At 40.4% G+C, this 20101-nt stretch overlaps 1 protein-coding gene across 1 annotated transcript in view; it reads right to left on the bottom strand.

The window, feature by feature from the left end:
• Positions 1-1096: 1096 nt before the first annotated feature.
• Positions 1097-20101, bottom strand: part of tbrg4 (transforming growth factor beta regulator 4) — a 43723-nt gene continuing 24718 nt past the window's right edge. Inside the window, exons 6-11 of the mRNA XM_043687962.2 lie at positions 17372-17482; positions 15929-16073; positions 10286-10534; positions 8088-8199; positions 4954-5068; positions 1097-1366 (exon numbers count right to left, since the gene is read on the bottom strand). Of these exons, the coding sequence (XP_043543897.1) occupies positions 1265-1366; positions 4954-5068; positions 8088-8199; positions 10286-10534; positions 15929-16073; positions 17372-17482 (834 nt within the window). The 3' untranslated portion in view covers positions 1097-1264. The remainder of the gene's footprint in view (positions 1367-4953; positions 5069-8087; positions 8200-10285; positions 10535-15928; positions 16074-17371; positions 17483-20101) is intronic.

Raw genomic sequence — 20101 nt, 5'->3', positions numbered from 1 at the left:
GCTTTGGTTGTTTTCAGTAAAAGTTCCTCTCTATCTTTCCAAATCAGCTCAGGTATCTGAAACACATCTTCCAGTAAACGTGCTCAAAGATAATCAAGACGACACAAGCAGTAAACCTCCAAATTAATTCTCTGCAGTGCAAGTGTCGAAGAGGCAAATACCTTTATAACTTCATGATTAATTCTGATGTTTTGATTTGCCATTAATTCATCTTACAAGGAAGGAGGCAGAATAGGGAAAGTGTGATGGACTATCAAAGGCAATAAAACTAATATCAATTCTAGAGTTATACACACAAATGTTCACCCCTCCAGAAGAGACGATTCAGTCCAAGGGCATTTATCATCCACAATCAGCCGTGGTCATTGTTCTCATCAGACAAAACCATTTAATTAGGGACAGACAGCAATGACCGACAATCCAATCTGGACTCATTCAGGAAGCAGAGGATGCTTCATGGCAGCTGGGGAGTCTCGACAAATTCATTCCCTTCTGAACACAAGGCGACGCTGAAATATCATATAGATTTTATCAGCAACATGGGGTGCAATGGTGGAGAGGGGTGTGATGGCAGTTCTGAAGAAGGGTCACTCAACTCTGGTTTCTTTCCACAAATGCTGCCAGACCTATTGACCTTTTCCTGCAATTTCTGGTTTTGTCACAAAAAAATGATTACTGCTCCAGGAATAAAACAATTCAGAATCATTTGAACTGTACCTGAGGTGAGTGCATTGCTGTTTCAAAATTTTTCAAATGTGATCGACTACCTCCAATTTGGGGTATGGATATAGATCAGATTACAAGTGGGGATACTCACTACTACACTGAAGCAAAATGGGATTCCTGAGCCAAACCAGGCGATGCTTAACTTAGCTGACCACCATGTTGCAAACCACCATTCCATGACAGTGGAATGCAGCCAATGAAAATTTCCACTCCCCACTGTTCGAGACCTGGATTCAGTGACTCTCACCTACTTGCAAATAGATAAAAACATCAAAGGGGTTAGCAGCGAGGAGGAAGGCTTCAAACAGAAACAGGATCGAGCATGATATGTAAAACTAGCAAATAATTGCTTGCATCTCCCACACAATCCTTGTTGTGAACTGAGTACCTTTTTAATTTAAAATATGTCTGTACAGTACAAATCTCTCCAAGTTCCAACTCCTCTGAATCTTTTTTTTGTCGCATGAATTTCAACAGGAATATTTTGGCTTCAGAGCCGGTTTCTGAATCACAGCATTGTGGTGGAGGTCTCTGCACTTCATTGTACCATGTCCTCAGCGATGGCTTTACCCATCTTGTCCTTTAGGTATGCAACCTTCTGCCAGTCAGATTTCAACTCCAGCCAGTCATAGTATGGAACCTGCAGAAGAAAAAATATCCAGAGAATGGGGCAGGTACAATAAACAAAAGTTACCTCAATATTCAAGCTATTTACTATAAAGAAATCCTGAATAAGTACATAATTTATGCTGCAATATAACTGAGACAGAGCTCAATTTCTTTTGAGAAGTCCACTTGAAATTTTCTCAAGGGAAGTGAATATGTAAGGAGATACCAGAGATCCGTAAGAATAAGAAAGTTGTAATGTTAGGGGATTTTAACTCTCCAGATATAGACTTGATAGTCTAATAGTGTTAAGGGCTTAATGGGGAGGAATTTGTTAGGTGTCTACAAAAAAATGTTTTTTATTCAATATGTGGATATACATATGATAAAAAGAGCAATGCTTGATCTTCTGTTGGGAAATAAGATATGGCAAGTGAACTGAGGTGTCAGTGCAGGAGCACTTTGGGGCAAGTGATAATAATAATAAAATAGTTATGGAAAAAGATAGACTTAATCAAAAAGTTAAAGTCCTACATTAGATTAAGGCCAAATTTAATAGTATTAGGCAGGAAATTTCAAATGTTGATTGGGGGAGGCTGGTTGCAGGTGAAGGGACAGGTGAGAAGTGGGAGGCCTTTAAAAAAATGAGATAATGAGAGTTCAGAGACAATATGTTCCTGTTAGTGTGAAGGGCAAGGTTGCTGGTGTAGGGGATGCTAGATAACTAGAGAAATTGGTCAGGAAAAAGGAGGAGGATTCTACCAGTTAAAGACAACTGGGATCGAGTAAATTCCTCCAGCAATATAACTGCAGTAGGAGAATTAGGAGTACAAGGGGCATCAGATAGTTTTGGCAATTCGAGTTAAGAAGAATCCAAAGAGATTCTATAAGTACATCAAGAGCAAAAGAGTAACTAGGGAGAGAATAGGGCCCCTTAAAGATCAATGTAGCTGTCTATGTGTGGAACCACAGGAGATGGATGAGATACTAAACAAATATTTTGCATGAAAGCTAGGGAACTTTGGGAAATAAATAATGACGTCTTGAAAAAAGCCTATATTACTGAAAAGGAGAGTTCTTAAAAAGCATAAAATGTGGGTAAATACCCAGAAACTGATCAAGTGTTTCCCAGAACTTTGTGGAAAGCTAGGGAAGTGATTGCTGCATTCCTTGTTGAGATATTTGTATCATAGATAGCTGTGCTGAGGTGCTGGAAGAGTGGAGGTTGACTAATGTGATGCCATTATTTAACTCTCCACAGGCAGTGACTCTGGCTGGTTCAGCTGCCTCCAAGACAGTGGAGAGGACGACCGCCAGGTGGCCAAGGCACTGCAGAGACCACCTGATCGAGAAATATGGCATTCGGGGTGAATGTGAGACAGCTATTGGGGTTTCTGTTTTATCCAGTTGGGTGTGGGCAATGCTTTGGGGTTCCTGTTATATCTGTCTGCTAGATATTGGTGGAACTGGTGTATGTGTTGCACATAACTTGGGTGATGGGGGACCTTGGAGTATCTGTTTTACATGTCTGGGTGTTGTGGGGGCATCTGGATTTCTGTTGTACCTGTGTGTTGGAAATTGGTGGCCCTCTGATGTATCCAGTGTACCCAGTGGGTGTTGAGGTTGCATCTGAGTGTGTCCTAACCATCTGTTGGGTACTTTAGGGCATGTGTTGTTCCCGACTTGGGGATGGGAGATGGTGGTCCTGGTGCTGTGTTTCCTTCTCCCCCTAGAAGAGTCACTTGATGCTCTGCCATTTTCAGCATCACCACCTTCCAACCATTTACCATCTGATGGCTTCCTATCCTTTGCTACTTTGCTTCCTCCTCCTTTTCATCTTTTCTCTCTTTTGCTTCTCCTTCCTCCCCCACACCTCCAAAGTTATAGATGCAGGTTCAGTAACAACATTTTAAAGACATTTGGACAGGTACGTGAATAGGAAAGTTTTAGGGGCAAACAGGCCGAAAGCAGACAAGTAGGACTAGTTTAGTTTGGGAAACTTGGTCAGCATGGCCAAGTTGGACGAAAGGGTCTGTTTCCGTACTGTATGACACTAAGAAAGGTAGTGAGGAAAAGCCAGGGAATGTACCTTATATCAATAGTGGATAAGTTGTTGGAGGGGACTGTTATGAAACTGCAGGCGTGTACTATATCTTTAAGAGAGAGAATGCTGTTTTGAACTAAGATGGCAGTCCTAGAGTGTACTGGAAAACTGAAAATGTGTAAAATTTGGCTGTGAAATGGATATCAAGTTTTGGTTACTGTTTTGACAACAATCCAAGTTTAACTAATTTAAATTATGCCCCACAATACCAAAATCCAATCGAGTTTGAATTTTTTTTGCCAACACTGAACCGGTGTTGGATGTATAAAATGCAGACATTTTGAAAATTGCTCAGAGAACAACTGCTGTAGAGAGAGAGTGAGCTAACTACAAATATAACATTTTGCTTTCAAAGAAATTAGAAAAAACTCTCCATCAAAGGTACCTTTTCACATAAAACATACTCGCAGAAAAAGATGAAGTCCCAGGGCGATCAACAGTTGGAGGAGTGAAGACACAGAAGAAGACAGCAACTGTGTGACTTTGAAATTAAATTGATGTAATTTTAGTGAGTGTCTCAATGGAACAGCATATTGTTATAGACTTAGAGGCAGATAGTAAGCAGTTAAGAGAAAGGGGGCTTAGAGTTGTGAATAGTTTTTTTAAAATGTTGACTTTTAGGGTTAGAAAATAAGTTGATATTATTTTCTTTAATTATTTGAATTTGGGAATTCTCCGTCACTCTTATTTTAACTGATCATAATCGAGGTGAGCTTTTCTGGGTTTTTGGTTTAATTAACAGAGGGGTTCTCCCCCATGTCCTAACAGATTTGGGAGTACTATGGTTAGTACGACTTTTAAATTCTCAAATGCCCCAAATCTGTTACAACACAGAGGTGAATCCCTCTGTTAATTAAGCCAACCACACCTTCAACTTCATAACAGGATTCTGAGGAGCAGGATTTACATGCATTTGGAAAGGGAAAGACTGCCTAGGGATAGTCAACATAGCCTTGTGAGTGGCAAATAGTGTCCCACTAACTTCATTGAGTGTTTTTTTTTTGAAGAGGTACCAAAAAAGACTGATGAAAGCAGAGCAATAGATATTGTCTGTATGGACTTCAGCAAGGCATTCAATAAAGTTCCGCATGGTAGACTGATTAGTAAAGTTAGATCAGATCTCAATCTCAGAATTAAATTTAACAACTGATAGTTTTCATTATAATAGCATCCAATAGTTTTCTCCAGAACTGATGTAGCTTTTGCAAGGAATTAATTTCCTCAATGCCTTGAGGTTTTCCTGGCTCCTAGTTAGTTAATAAGTTTAAAATGAAAATCTCCTCTTTGCATCCTCCCTCTCCCTCCGGCTGAACCTCCTGTTCTGTCACGTTATGAAGTCTCCTCCTCCTGTGACAGACATAGTCTCCATACACTTCCTTCGGCTGACTCCCCCATCTCCCAGACTTCATAGCAGTCTGGCTTCAATGCAGTTTGGTCTTTGTGCACTGGTTGGGTTCGACACACAACATGGAGCACAGTAGTTTCTTGCTATTTCCCAAAAATAGATGGAAGCTTACCTCTACAACCAAGAATCCAGCAGCTAGCAAATGCCGACGGGCCATAGCGAAACGCCCAAGTAGGTCCCGACTCCGTGAGTTGTAGTTTGGAAATTCTCGAACCACAAATGCCAATCTGTAAAATTAAAATGATATTCAAATCAAGAGTCAACCTAAAATGCTTAGAAAGGAAAAGGCATGATACAGACAGCCTAACCATGTAACAGCATATTACATATTCATTTGTGTGCCGTCTATGCGTACTCAGATCTTTTACAACCTTTCCCAATGATACCTCAAATCTCCAACCAATGCATTTGTTGAAAATTTCAATTTGGCTTCCTATGTTCAAAACCAAACCAACTATAGAGAAAAAGATTAGTGGACCCAGAAATGACCACCATGGAGAGCAACACTCAGTCACCAAAATATTTTGTTTCCCATTTCCAATTTGTCAATCAAAATTACTTTGAATTATGTGCTTTAATTCATTACTGAGCAAGGTTTCTGACAATCTATACAAACTACATCCATCGTATGCACTTTATCTGCTCAATCGCTTCTTGAACAAAAAACCATTATGTTTGTCAAATATGACATAGTTAAATAATCCTTGCCGGCTGGGTTTGATAACATCATCTGCTTCTATATTTAACGTGAAGAGCATATTACCCCAAATATGATCTTATTTAATCACGCTACAAATAAACCCACTCAGTATAGCCAAACTGTAAATTTTGTTTTAAAAGACATATTTACTTGTGGGGTGTGGGTGTCACTGACTGGGCCAGCATTTATTGCCTATCCTTATTGGCTTTGAGGAGGTAGTGGTGAGCTGTCGTTTTGAACTGCTGCAGTCCATGTGCTGTAGGTTGACCCGCTAGGGAAGGAATTCCAGGATTTGACCCAACTGGAGGAATGGTGATACATTTCTAGTTCAGGATGGTGAGCGATTTGATGGGGAACTTGCAGATAGTGTTGTTCCCATATATCTGCTGTCCTTGTCCTTCGAGATAGTTGTGGTCATGGGTATAGAAAGTACTGTCTAAGGATCTTTGGTGAACTTCTGCAATGTTTCGCTTAGACAGTACACACCGCTGCTTCTGAGCATTGTCGGTGGAGTGACTAATAGTCTGCGGATATGGAGAGTTACTTGCTGCAGTTTTCCTACCCTCTGACCTGCCCTTGTAGACACTGTATATCAGTCCAGCTCAGTTCCTGGTCAATGGTAACCCCCAGGATATTGATAGTGTGCGATTCAGTGATTAACACCATTGCAAGGTGGTAGTTAGGTTATTTCTTATTGGTGGTAATCTTGCCTGGCATTTGTGTGGCAAGAAGTTACTTGCCAATTGCGAGTTCAAGCCTGGATATTATCCAGCGCAGCAGGTCAGGCAGCATCCAAGGAGCAGGAGAATCGACGTTTCGGGCATGAGCCCTTCTTCAGGCTCTTTCCTGAAGAAGGGCTCATGCCCGAAACGTCGATTCTCCTGCTCCTTGGATGCTGCCTGACCTGCTGCGCTTTTCCAGCAACATAGTTTCAGCTCTGATCTCCAGCATCTGCAGTCCTCACTTTCTCCTGGATATTATCCAGGCCTTGCTGCATTTGGACATGGGCTGCTCTGAGGAGTCTCAAATGATGGTGAACATTATTCAACATCGCCACTTCTGACCTTATGATGGAGTTGAAGATGGTTTGGCCTAGGACACTACCCTGAGGGACTTGCGGAGCCAAGATGGCTGACTTCAAATAACCACAACTATCTTCCTATGTGCCAGGTATGTCTCCAATCAGTAATTCCCATTGATTCCAGTTTTTCTAGATGCAGATTGATGCCAGACTCAATCAAATGTGGCATTGATGTCAAGGATTGACACTCTCCTCTTTGGAATCTAGCTCTTTTGTCCATATTGGAACCAAAACTGTAATGACGTCAGAAGCTGAGTTGCCCTAGCAGAATTCAAACTGGGCATCAATGAGCAGATGCTGCTTGAAAGCAGTATTTCATCACTTCACTGATGATCGATAGTAAACTGACGAGGCAATAAATGTCCACGTTGGATTTGTCCTGCTTTGTGTCCAGGACTTGCAGGGAAAACTTTCCACATTGTATCTGAGGAGTATCTGTATTTTGGGCAGCACGGTGGCACAGTGGTTAGCACTGTTACCTCACAGCGCCAGAGACCCGGGTTCAATTCCCGCCTCAGGCGACTGACTGTGTGGAGTTTGCACGTTCTCCCGAGTCTGCGTGGGTTTCCTCCGGGTGCTCCGGTTTCCTCCCACAGTCCAAAGATGTGCAGGTCAGGTGAATTGGCCAGGCTAAATTGCCCGTAGTGTTGGGTATAGGGGTAAATGTAAGGGTATGGGTGGGTTGCGCTTCGGCGGGTCGGTGTGGACTTGTTGGGCCGAAGGGCCTGTTTCCATACTGTAATGTAATCTAAAAAAATCTAATCTAATTGTCAGTTAGATGCCAGTTTTGCAGATGTACTGGGACAGCTTGGCTAGTGGAGGAGCAAGTTCTGGGGCACACGTCTTCAAAATGTTGTCAGGACCCATAGCTTTGCAAGGCCCAATGCTTCTAACCAATACCTGATATCACATGGAGTGAATCAAATTGGTTGAAGACTGGCAGCTGTGATGCCAGGGAACTATGGAGGCCAACATGGATCATCCACTTGGCAGTTTTGGCTGAAGATTATTGCTAATGCGAACATTTGCACTGATGTGCTGGGCTCTCTCATCATTGAGGATAGGGATATATGTGGAGCCGCATCCTCCAGTGAGTTGTTTAATTGTCCACCACAATTCACAACTGGATGTGGAAGGACTGCAGAGCTTAGATATAATCTGTCACTGTGGGATTGCTTAGCTGTATCACTTCCTGCTTATGGTGTTTGGTATTCAGAAAATTTACATTTCATTTTGAGGTGTGCCTAATGCAGCTCCTGGCACGCCCTCCTGGACTCTTCATGATCTGCATTTAACTTCTGGGGCCTGTACCTGACCCAGGTCTGTGAGATCCTCACACTACATGCTAACTAGAAATGTACATTCTTTTATTTAGATTAATTCAAGTCTGGTTAAATGGCATTCATGGAAGAACGGATCATTTTTATTATTGATACTTTTTATCCAATCTTCACTCACTCCTTACCTCTTGGCTCCAAAGGGAAGGGGTTTTGACCCCTCTGACTGTGGTCCATGTGGAGCAGTGTATTCCTGCACAACAAGAGGCTTATTCTCAGAATCAAGCACAACTTCTCCATCTATGAATAAAGAACACACATTAACCATGCACAAGATGTAACATTCTAACTTCAGTACAATGAAGCTGTAGGACATGTGGCACAGCTAACTGGACACAAGGATATCACAACCCATACCCAAAGGCAGGCGTTCTCAGCCAAGGCAACTTTATTGAGTACAAAACAGGATGCTAAAAAGAAAATAAGTGAAACAAATCTTCTGGTACTCACCAAAGCAAATTAATGATTACCTGCATTAGCAGCATTCAATCAAGGTATCTGAGAGAGAAAATGTTTAAATAGCACCTTATGTTGCAATGGTGTAAAAAAAAATGTTGTTCTATGAACAAACACAAGCAGCCATTCCAAACAGCAACTTTCCAAAAACAGCAATGAGTGAGAAGCTGTTTGATGCTCTTTGAGAGATAATATTGGTCATTAATTGGGAGAATCTTCCAAAATTTTCTGAAGAGCGTCATGGAATTTCTAATGTCAAAGAATCAGACGACAAGAGCAGAGGTGGTGATATTTCAACTCATTGATCTTTGAGCAAGCTCTCCACTTAGTCCCATTCCCGTCACACTTTTAATCATCTCCCACCACACTAATACCTTCACCCCACAAAACACAATATTTGATTTCTCTGCCAAATACACAACAGTACTTCCACGATGTTTGACATACAGCTTTTCATAAGCTCACAATGCTTGAGTCATACTTCTTGCTTCACCCTTTCAAGGCTGATCTTTAAGCCCCATTTTTTTAAACCAAAACTCAGTTCAGCTGGTGTGAAGTTTAATTCAAAGGAGGACACCAAAGAAGATGTAAAATTGCACAGGGCTAGCTGCCTAGATTATGTGCTAAAATGTCTGTGGGATTAGATTTGGATTGTCCAAAAAAATAGCCTGAATATCCTCATTCTGTGCTGCAAAAATTTTGAATTAATGTCTGCCCAGGACCCAATCAGGACCATATTCTTGATTTCTACAAGTTGGATTGAACACTGCAAGACTCAACTATTTAAATGATTAATCCCCGTACGAAAAACGAGAAGGAAAATTATATTCTACATGACAAGCAGCAATGAAATGAATGGCCAGTTAATCTGTTTTTGATCAACTAGGCAAACTCCTCAATAAGTATGCAGGATCAATAAGAAACAAGTGCTGCTTTATTACCTTCAAAAGAACAGCAGCTCCAGCAATATAAATGACCCTCTTAGTGCTCTCAAATGTACAGTTTAATATTGACTCATTTAATGTGTTCTGTCTTAACAACACTGTAGTGTCAGTATAGTTTTGCACACATGACTTTTACCCCTAGGGCATCCTCACTCTCTCAGATCCCTCTTGTTGCTGACTCTGGCTCTCAGACATGCCTCCAGTTCTGGCTCTCTGCATAGACTTTGTCCAGCCCCCACCTCTTCCCTGCATGTCATTTCTCCTACGGGACTTATTTCCCGATTGTCTCAAACCCCTGGTGTTACTTCCCAGTCTCACTTCTCTGCAGACTCAGTCTCATCCAGTACTGGCCTGGACAAGCATGATCTAAAAGTAATGTATAACTAGTGCATTTATGTAATTATATACAGCATTTATTAAATATCTAGTGATATGTTTTATCTTGCAACCTTTTTCAGCTATGAATGTAATTGAACTTGTTCATTGATGTTTGAGTGAAATTTCCAAAAGAACCAAACTTTGACATTTAATATTGATTCCTATGAGAACGTTGGATTCATTTAAAATTGGGAGTTTGAGGAACACAACGACAATTTTAAGTAAAAACTTACTGTATGTTTAAAATTTTATCGTGTAGACATGCTAAGTTTGGAAGAGGAAAGTCAGCCCAGCACTGAATCCCTGTATGTTATTTAATGACTCCTGCTGAGCTATTGCATGTTGCAGCTGCTACTTGATGGCAATATCAAGCTCAACTGCAGTGCTCAATTGGACCAAACAGCTTACCAACATTCAATGTCCAGACCCAAGTGCAGAATTGCCATTTGGGTCAGGTCAATGTTGTCAATAGAAATGAAGTACAAAAACATTCAAGAACAGGATACGGTAAAATTAGTGAAGAAAAATAACTAAATATACATACGTACCAATTACCCAACCATACGTAGTGTTGACACCACAGCGACACTTGGTCTGATCTCCAACAGCAGTTTGCAGCGTCTCACGCACACCACTGCTGAGTGGACTTAAGTTCTTCCTGGTTCCTGAGATCCACGAGTCCAAACAGTGAGTTGGTAAATAGGGACCATTATAGTCAGAGCACTCGAGTTGGGCTGTTGCATTGATATGGACCAACTTCAGCTTGTAGTTTTCACTTTTCTGTGTCTGGGTTCCTTCTAGCAATAGTGAAAACAGAGACAAAGAAATGCAGTAGTGGCAGTCCCACCAGGGAATTGTTCCCATCCTTATTTGCAATATGTAGCTGAAACACATCCACATGTCACAAGGTTATACACGAAACAAATCATTTTTAGAATGCAGTCACTCATACTTGACTTCCAAGACCAATTTAATTACGTGAAGCAAAAGCACTCTCATTATTTACATTTCAAGTAGGAAAATAAGTTGTACTTGTAGCAGCTGCTTCTTGACAGCAGGATCAGGCTTAATTGCAGTGACTAGTTAGGACTCTGCAGCTGGATGTAGATAGGTGAAGTGAGAGAGCAAAGATCTGGCAAATGCAGTGTAGAGTGGAAAATGTGAAATTGCTCATTTTGGCATGAAGAATATAAAGGTAGCATATTATCTGAATGTGAGAGGTCGCAGAGTTCTGGGATGAAGGTTTGGATAATCTAGTGAATGAATCACAGAGGGTTATTATGCAGGTAATAGAACATAGAATTATAATATGACAATAGTGAATTGAATACAAAAGTTGGAAGGTTTTGATTCAATTATACAGGACATTGGTGACATGACATAGAATCATAGAACAGGAGGTGGCCATTTGGCCCATCATGTCTTGACAGGCAGCATCATAGGTGGATAGGAGGAGGGGGAGGGAAGAGAGACAGAGAGAGAGAACTCCCTCAAGTATTTTTGTTTCATTAGATTCCAGCATCTGCAGTAATTTGCGCCTACACAGCTAGTCCTGTTCTTCAGCCCTATGTCAGTAATTCTCTAAATTCATCACTTTCAAATATAAATCGAGCTGTCTTTGAAATCTCACATAGAATCAGCCTCAACCACTCTCACACGTGGTGCATTCCGAATCCGAACAATTCTGAGTAAAGAAGTTTCTCCTGATCTCACTCCTAGCTCTCTTGCTGACAATCTTGTAATTGTAATTAGGGCCCCTAGTTACTGACAGATCAACTAGTGGAAACAGAATATCATTCATTACCCTGTCAAAGTTATTCATGATTTTGAACAACTCAGTAAGATCACCTCTTAATCTTCTCTGTTCCAATGAGTATAAGTCCAATTTCTCTAATCTAAAATGCCTCATTCTTACTAAATCTCCTTTGAACTCTCTCCAGGGCTTTAATGAAGATGCCCAGAACTGAACACAGTACTCCAAATGTGGTCTGACCAATGATTTGTAGAGTGTAGATTTGCTTGCTTTTATACTCTATGCCTCCATTTATAAACTCAAGGATCCTTTAGCCTTCTTAACAGCTATTTCAACTTGCCTGATCATTTTCAGAGAAACATACACGTGAATCCCAAGGTCCCTCTGCTCTTGCACTCTCCTTGAAGTTGTACCACTGAGACTGTATTGTCTCTCCTTGTTTCTTCTACCAAAACGATTTACCTCATTTCTCTGCACTGAAATTCATCTGCCATATGTATGCCCATTTGATCAACTTATCCATGTCCCTTTGAAGTTGCTCAGTGTCATCCTCACAATTTAGTATTCTCCCTCGCTTAGTATCATCTACAAATATAGATATTTTTGCTCTCAACATCCATCTCCAAACCATTTACATAAATCAGAAAAACAAGGGTCATAACACCGATCCCGGAGGAGCACCACTTTTAATTCATCTTCGATCTAACAAATAGCCATCTATACTTATTTTCAGTTTACAATCTTGCCAAAGAACTTAATTAAATTTGTTTGACATGATCTGCCCTTAACAAGTCCAAACTGCCTGTTTAGTATCAACTTATTTTTAGGTGCAAATTTACCTTATTCCATATTATAGCCTCCATCTCTTTTCCCACTGTTGATGGCAAGGGGAGAGATCTGTAGTTTCCTGGGTTATTCTTTGCCCCCTTCTTTAACAATAGTTTCACATTTGCAATCCTCCACTCACTGGGACCAAGCAGTGTTCAGAGGGACCTGGAAACTTTCTGTCAATGACTCTGCAATTTGCTCCCTAACCTCTTTCAGCAATCTAAGATGGATCCCATTCAGGCCTGGTGACTCCTCTACCTGGAGCACAGCCAGCCTCTATAAGCACCTTTTCTTTCTTATCACTATACTGCTCAGTTGCTCAACAGCTACATTTTAAACTAGGCCATCATCACCACCTTCTAATTTGGTAAAGACAGAAGCAAAATATTCATTTAGTCTTTTGCTTTAGTGAACAGCTTACCCTGCTTAGTTCTTGTAGGCCCAACTCAATCCTTCACTAATCTTTTACTGATAATATGTTTAAAGAACATTTTGCTATTTGTTTTAGCACAATTTTCCATGCTTCCTCTTAGCCTTCCCTATTCCAGCCTTAGCTTTTCTCCTGCATTTGATATGAGTATTGGTCTCTTTATTTAGAGAACAATGTACATGTGTTGAAATCAGTTCAGGTAGTTGACTAGACTAGTCATTAGAGTGAGTGGTTCATGAGGAAAGATTGGACAGGCTACCCTTGTATCAGCTGAAGCTTAAAGAGTAAGTGGTGAATTGATTGAAACGTACAAGATCCTGAAGGGAAATGGAGACTTTGATTACTCATATGGGAAAACCTAGAACTAAGAGTCACTATTTAAAAATCAGGGGTCACTCATTGAAACCAGAATTGAGACAAAGCTTTTCTTCTCTCAGCAAGTCATGTGTATTTGAAATTCTCTGCCTCAGATGGTGATTTGTAGCAGAGTCTTTGAATATATCAAGATCAAGGACGATAGATTCTTCTTGGGTAGGAACTGAAAGGAGACTGGGGTAGGTGAGATTGTGGATTTGAGATAACAATCAGTTCAGCTGTAATTTTACAGAATAATAGAGCAGATACATGGACCACCCTCACTGTCACTTGGTCAAAATCCTGGAAGTCTCTCCCTAAGGGCATTGTAGGTCAACCTACAGCACTTGGACTGCAGTGACTCAAGAAAGCAGCTCACCACCACCTCCTTGAGGACAACTAGGTACAGGCAATAAATGCTCAGAAACCAACAATGCCCACTTAAAAGATTTTTTTAAAACTTGAGGGGCTACAGGATCCATTCCTGATTCTTGTTTGAATGTATGATACCTGGAAGTATAGCCAACAAATTACTTTTGAAGTCACGGGTATTGTGTAGCTGCATAATACAGCAACAACCAGTTGTCCAATTGAATAACTTTGGTGATTTGTGTGTGTGTGGGGCTGGAAGCATATGCTGGTCCAGACTTGGTTACTCCTGCAACTTCACACCCCTAAACAACATCAGTGAATCAGCTAATCTGACACTTTCCATGGCCCACTAATTACAAGACTTAGTCAATTTCATAATTTCTTATGGTGGGATGTAAACTCCTACATTTTGGGTGACCAACCGACTCAATATCATAAAAGTTTAAACATGACAGACATAAGGCCAGTACAATAATTGAGAATGAACAGAACACCGAAGGTTTAGTGCAGAGGTGCAAAAATGAAAAAGAGAAGCAAAGAGCAGCTATGAGCAAAGATTCATACCTAATGTAAAGGGAACCTTAAGGTCTTCTATAGGCAAATAAGCAATAAGAGAGCAGTTGGAGAATGAGTAGGGCCACTCGGAGACCAATCAGGTGATATCCAAATAGAAGCAGGGGTTATAGCTAGTTTGTTAAATGAATACTTTGCATCTGCCTTTTCAAAAGAGAAGGATGCTGCCCAGGCTATGGTGACAGGGGAGGAAACTCTGTCACTTGAGCAGTACAAAATTACTAAGGACAGATTGTTAGCACTTAATGCTGACATTGCACAGGGACTGGATGAGATGCATCCAAAGATTTTGAAGGAAATGAAGGTAGAAATTGCAGGGGCACTGGCACCTTTCAGTTTTCCCTGGGCTCAAGGTAGGTACCAGAGGACTGGAGAATTGCACCTTATTCCAGAAATGGTGTAAGGATGATCACAGCAATTACAGACCCCAGTTAGGTTAACTTGAGTGGTGGGGGAATGACTAGGAACAATTTTTGGATAGAATTAGTAATCACATAGAAAAATACAGTTGATTAGAAAGACTCAGCACAAACTTCTAAAAGGGAAATTGTGTTTGACTAACTTGTAGGAGGTTTTTTTGAAGAAATAACAAAGGGTCAATGAGGGCAATGTTATAGATGTGGTATACATGGGTTTCCAGAAGACATTTGGTACAGTGCCATGCAATAGACTTGAGAGGAAAGTTATAGGTCATGGTAGATAGTGAGGTAGCTACATGGTTACAAAATTGGTTGAGTGATGGAAAACATGATGATTGATGGATATTGTTGGGCTGCAGGAAGATTTGACGTGGAGTTCTCCAGAGTTTGGTATTGGGACAGTTACTTTTCCTGATATTTATTCACGATCTGGATCGCAATGCAGAGAAGTGCAAAGTGATGCACTTTGGTCAAAGAACGTTAAAAGAGAACAAAAGTAAAGTCAAAATAGACTTGCTGGATTATAGGGCTGCTTTCTCATTAGAGAGAGAAGAATACTGGTGGTTTAATCTGAAGGTCCCCACACCTCATGTAACGGGAGAGGCAGAAAGGAGAATCACCATGGCAACCCCAGCTGGTGTGGGAATTGAACTCAAGCTGCTGAGATCATTCTACATTGCAAAACAGCCAGCCAACTGAGCTAACCAACCCCTATGAAAGACAATATAAAATAAGAGGTACTAACTCCAAAAGAGGTGTAGAAGCAGAAAGTCCTGGGTGTATATATGCTCAGATCATTGAAGGTGGCAGGACAGGTGAAGAGAGCAATTCATACAGCATAGTGTTCTCAGCTTTATTAACAGGTGTATAGAGTACAAGAGCAGGGAGGTGATGTTGAACGTGTATAAGACCCTTATCAGACCTCAGCTGGAATATTGTGTAAAGTTGAGAGAAATATATTGTAGCAACGATGGGAATTTATTTGAGAGTGCACAAAAGAGATTTACAAGAAAGGAAACAGAAATGAGAATAAATTGAAGAACTTGGGATTGTTCTCAGAGAGAAGGCTGAGAGAAGATTTTCAAAGAGGGTTTTCAAAATCATGAGAGGGTGGGATAGATTTGATATTGAGAAGCTGTTCCTGCTCTTAGAAAAGAACGAGCAGGCAAAATTTTAAAGTCATGTGCAAAAGTAGCAATGGTGATGTGAGAAAAAACTTTTTTACACAGTGAATAGTTAGGGTATGAAATACACTGATTAAAAATGTAGTTCAGTTGAGGCATTCAACAGGCATTGGGCGATTACTTGATAGAAATGATTTTTCCTAGTGTGGGGAAAAGGCGTAATATTGGCACTTGGTAAGAGAATTGGTGCAAGCACAATGGGGCAAATGGCCCCAGGCCTCCTTTTGCACCATAACAATTGAGATTCTGTAACAAATTGAGTTAAAATAAAGGCATACCTGTGATTCTTTGGAAGAAATGGTGATCCAGTACTTCACTGAGGTATAAAGGGCTTACTTGCTGCAATATACAGAGAGACCAGACTAAGTCAACCAGCAGGAATGGCTCCATCTCCACGAGGGCACTGCTTAGTTTTTCATGAATCTGATGGGAAAAATGGTGGATGTCTTTATAAAAAGGATATGCTTGCTGACACACACACAATCCGACCAACTGACCTGCTTATAATGTAAAGCTAAGGGGTGCAAGGTTTTGCATTTCGAATGAATGACTTTCTTTCCCTTCACCTTTTACGCTATCCGCTTCCAGGTCTCCCTGCCCTTTAGATCTGTAACCAATGGTGGCCTTCACTGATGAGTCTTGACTGCATATACCATAATGACATTTGAACTTGAGGATAGTTACCAAATGGACCCCGTTCCTGATTACACACACACACAAACACACACACTCTAGCAGAAATTAGTCCATAGCAATTAAGACTGATTTTGTCACTCCATCACAAGAGAGAGAATGATTCGATAAGCTTAAATGTGAGGTCAGTTACCTCAGGCCAAAGAAAGATCAATTGGAGTATTTTCTACATGGTAAGAAATTTCAAAACTGTAGTGAAGAGGAGATTTGAGAGTCTAAGCACTTGAAGCTGGTGAATAAGTACAAAATGAAACCAAAAAAAAAAGCTAAAGATGGCTTGAATATAAAAGGAAGGAAGTTATCCTACAGTTATACAGAAATTTGGTTAATGATTACCTTGATACAGAATCAGGATTAATAACTGGCTCTGAGAGAGTGTAGCACAATGTCAGCAGAATAATACTAGGGATTAAAGGTTTACATTACGAGTGCATATTTTGGTTCATCTTCCCTTGAAGATGGACAGTTGAAGGAAGATCTCATTGAGATGTTTAAAATGATGAAGAGTTTAATAGAATAAACAGAAGTACCTTGTCTAGTGGGGGAATAAAGAACTAGATATAATAAAATTTCAGCTAACCCATTCAAGAGCAAAATCAACAAGCGGCTCTAAAGACAAAAGGTAACAGAAGTCCAGAATTCTCGACCTGAAAAGGGCACAAAACACTGAAGATCAAGATTAACTGTCTAATTGAAAGCCAAATTCTGGAAAAATACTGTACTGTTTCATATACTTCTGTATGAACTACCATAATCCTAATTAACATTTTTGAGAGTTAAGGCTATCAAAAAATATAGTGCTAAGGTAGATGCATAGAGTTCAGGTTTGGATCAGTTTTGATCCAAATGAATAGTGTAATGAGCTGAAAGCTGAACATACCTGTAATAACTAAGCATTCCCAGCTAACATCAGGTTAATTTTAAGTGAACTGGCCAAATCACTGATCTTACACCCCAATTATATTTCTCTATTTTAAACCCAAAGGTGAGAATGTTAACACAGTCTGTACCAACTACAATATTCCTACCTTAGCATAGAAGGCCTCTCCTATGGTTGGTTGATAATTGAGACGAGCAAAGGCCATGATAATGTTACAGAGCTGCATCTCAGTCATATTGTCACAATGTTCCACGACATACTGCATGAGATAAAGTTGATGTTAATACACTTTTGTTTGCATTCTTTAAAACAATCAGGATTTCTACTATAACCAGAAATCATTTTACATCTATAATACATAAAAGTTTATACATAACAAATACATCTCTAACAATTCTGACTTATCCCATAACTCACTCCCAATGTAAACGTTCCATTGAATGTTCTTTCTGGCTACGCAGCCTTCGGAGATCCATGTGCAGCAACAATTTCTGGAAGCTGGAGTCAATGATGGGATTGGCATACTGATGCCCATTGGTGTGCATATGCATAGCTTAAAGGGGGCATTGTTCTCAGGAACCCTTTTTTTATGGCGATGCATCAGAAACCCAAAATATTTATAGACATTTATTACTTTTAATTCAAAAATGCATTGGTTTAAAGGGAGGAATGTTACAGGAAAAACATTCCTGCAGATTTAAATTCAGCATCTGGCAACATCTTGAGCCCATGGAATGCCACACAGGTAAACTGTCAGGAAGCTTCAAACAGGGAGAGACTTATCAACAAGAGATAGCCATGTGGCTATCACCCTTGTCACCCTTCCGAGGCGAAAGTCACCTCTTGCAGACTTATCTTTTTTGCCTTTCAGAATTATACAAAAGCAAAGGCAATGTCAACTCTACTGGACTAGACTAATGATTTGATTTGATTTATTGTCACATGTACCTAGGTAGAGTGAAAAGTTTTGTTTTGCATGCACTACAGGCAGATCGTACATACAAACATTCATAGGGTGATAGAATAAAGCAAGCAGTACAAAGTTACGGCTGCAAAGAAGGTGCACATCAAAGCAAGGTCGACATTAGATTTGAAATGTGAGAGGTCCATTCAGAAGTCTAATAACAGGGGGAAAGAAGCTGTTCTTGAATCTATTGGTACTTGTGTTTAAGCTTTTGTATCTTCTGCCTGACAGAAGATGTTGGTAAAGATTATAACTAAGGTGGGAGTGGTCTTTGATGATGTTGGCGGTGTTTCCGTAGCAGCGAGAAGTATGGATGGGGTCAACAGATGGAAGGTTGGCTTACGTGATGGACTGGGCTATGTTCACATCTCTCTGTAGTTTCTTCCTGAGCACAGAATTTTTCGTACCAAACCATGATGCATCCAGATAGAAAGCTTTCTGTGGTGTATCTGTAAAAGTTGGTCCTTATGGACATGCTGAATTTCCTTAGCCTCCTGAGGAAGAGGTTGTGCCTTCTTGACCGTCGCACATACATGGTGGTCCAGGACAGATTGTTGGTTATCATCACTCCTAGAAGCTGGATGTTCTCAACTCTCTCCACCTCAGCTCCATTGACGTAGATAGGGGAGTGTCCTCCTCCTTGCTTCCTGAAATTGATGACCAACTCTTTACTTTTGCTGACGATAAGGGAGAGATTGTTATCTTTACACTATGCCACCAAGCACTTTATCCTTTTACTGTATTGTCTTCTTATTGTTTGATATCTGGCCTACAATGATGGGCTCATCAGAGAACTTATAGATGAAGTTTAGATGAAATTTAGCCACAATGTCATGGGTGTACAAGGGGCTGAATACACAGCCAATGGGGTTAGGGTGCCAATGTTGAAGACTGTCGTGGAGAAGGTGCTGTTGCCTATTCTCACTGATTACGGTCTGTGGGTCAAGAAGTCGAGGATCCACTTAGAGAGGGTGGAGCAGAGACTGAGCTCTTGGAGTTTGGAGATTACTTTGGTTGGGATTGAAGAACCCAAGGCATCGCTAGGCTCTTTTTTTGGTCTTTTGAGGTAAACACTGGTCTTACATCTTCGACTTTGTCTGGTTTAGGATTGATTCTTCAAACTGTATATAATGGGCCTAAATAATTGAGTTATATTCACCTGGTACATTTTGCTGTTGTAAGTAAGCCCTTGACAGTGAGCTACTGCTACCAGTGAGTGAAGGTTCTGATCAGACTCTTCTTCTGTTTTATCTATTACTGCAATATCATCAGCCATGCATACAGATCCAGGCACACATTTCTGTAATTCTGTTCATATGCTTCTGGAAATCAAGTCATAAAGTAGTCTCTGAAAACAACATTTTTGAAATTGTGTTCTGAACTTAGTGACTTCCTAAGATTTTCTGGCTAAGTGCGCTGAACAATATCTATGATTGGTACGCAACCTAGGGAAGAATTTATCTCCTGCAAACTTGGGATTCAATTCCTTTCATGTTGGAATCTTGCATGGTCATCTCCTTAGAGATGACACCCCAGATCCTGATGTACCGATTTTCCCTTTTTTTTTAGTACACATATAATTGACCTACAGGAGTAAGTGAGGTGACCCACGAAGCGTTCCATGTCATCCAGCTGATAATTAAATTGTTTTATATGTTGACACTGAACTTTCTGGGAGAGTCAGATTGACAGAATTGCATTTTCTCTGATGTGCAACATACTTTTATGGATCAAAATGCCCAGATACAAATTTTGTAAATGAAGGACTGACAAAACATGAATATTCTTGGTTATTTCTACCACCATGGTTACCTTGGTGATCTCAGGATAGTCAGAATACTCAAATCTATATGTGCTGGTAGTCCTACAACTGCTGGTCAGCTCATACTTTACCAGCTACATTTGTGTGGTTGC

Source organism: Chiloscyllium plagiosum, unplaced genomic scaffold, assembly GCF_037043375.1.
Source record: "Chiloscyllium plagiosum isolate Xiang-an unplaced genomic scaffold, Cpla_swu_hap1 HiC_scaffold_4, whole genome shotgun sequence".
NCBI classification, from domain to species: Eukaryota; Metazoa; Chordata; class Chondrichthyes; order Orectolobiformes; family Hemiscylliidae; genus Chiloscyllium; species Chiloscyllium plagiosum.
Note: the sequence above shows the minus strand (reverse complement) of the source record. Positions and strands in the feature narration are given on the sequence as shown.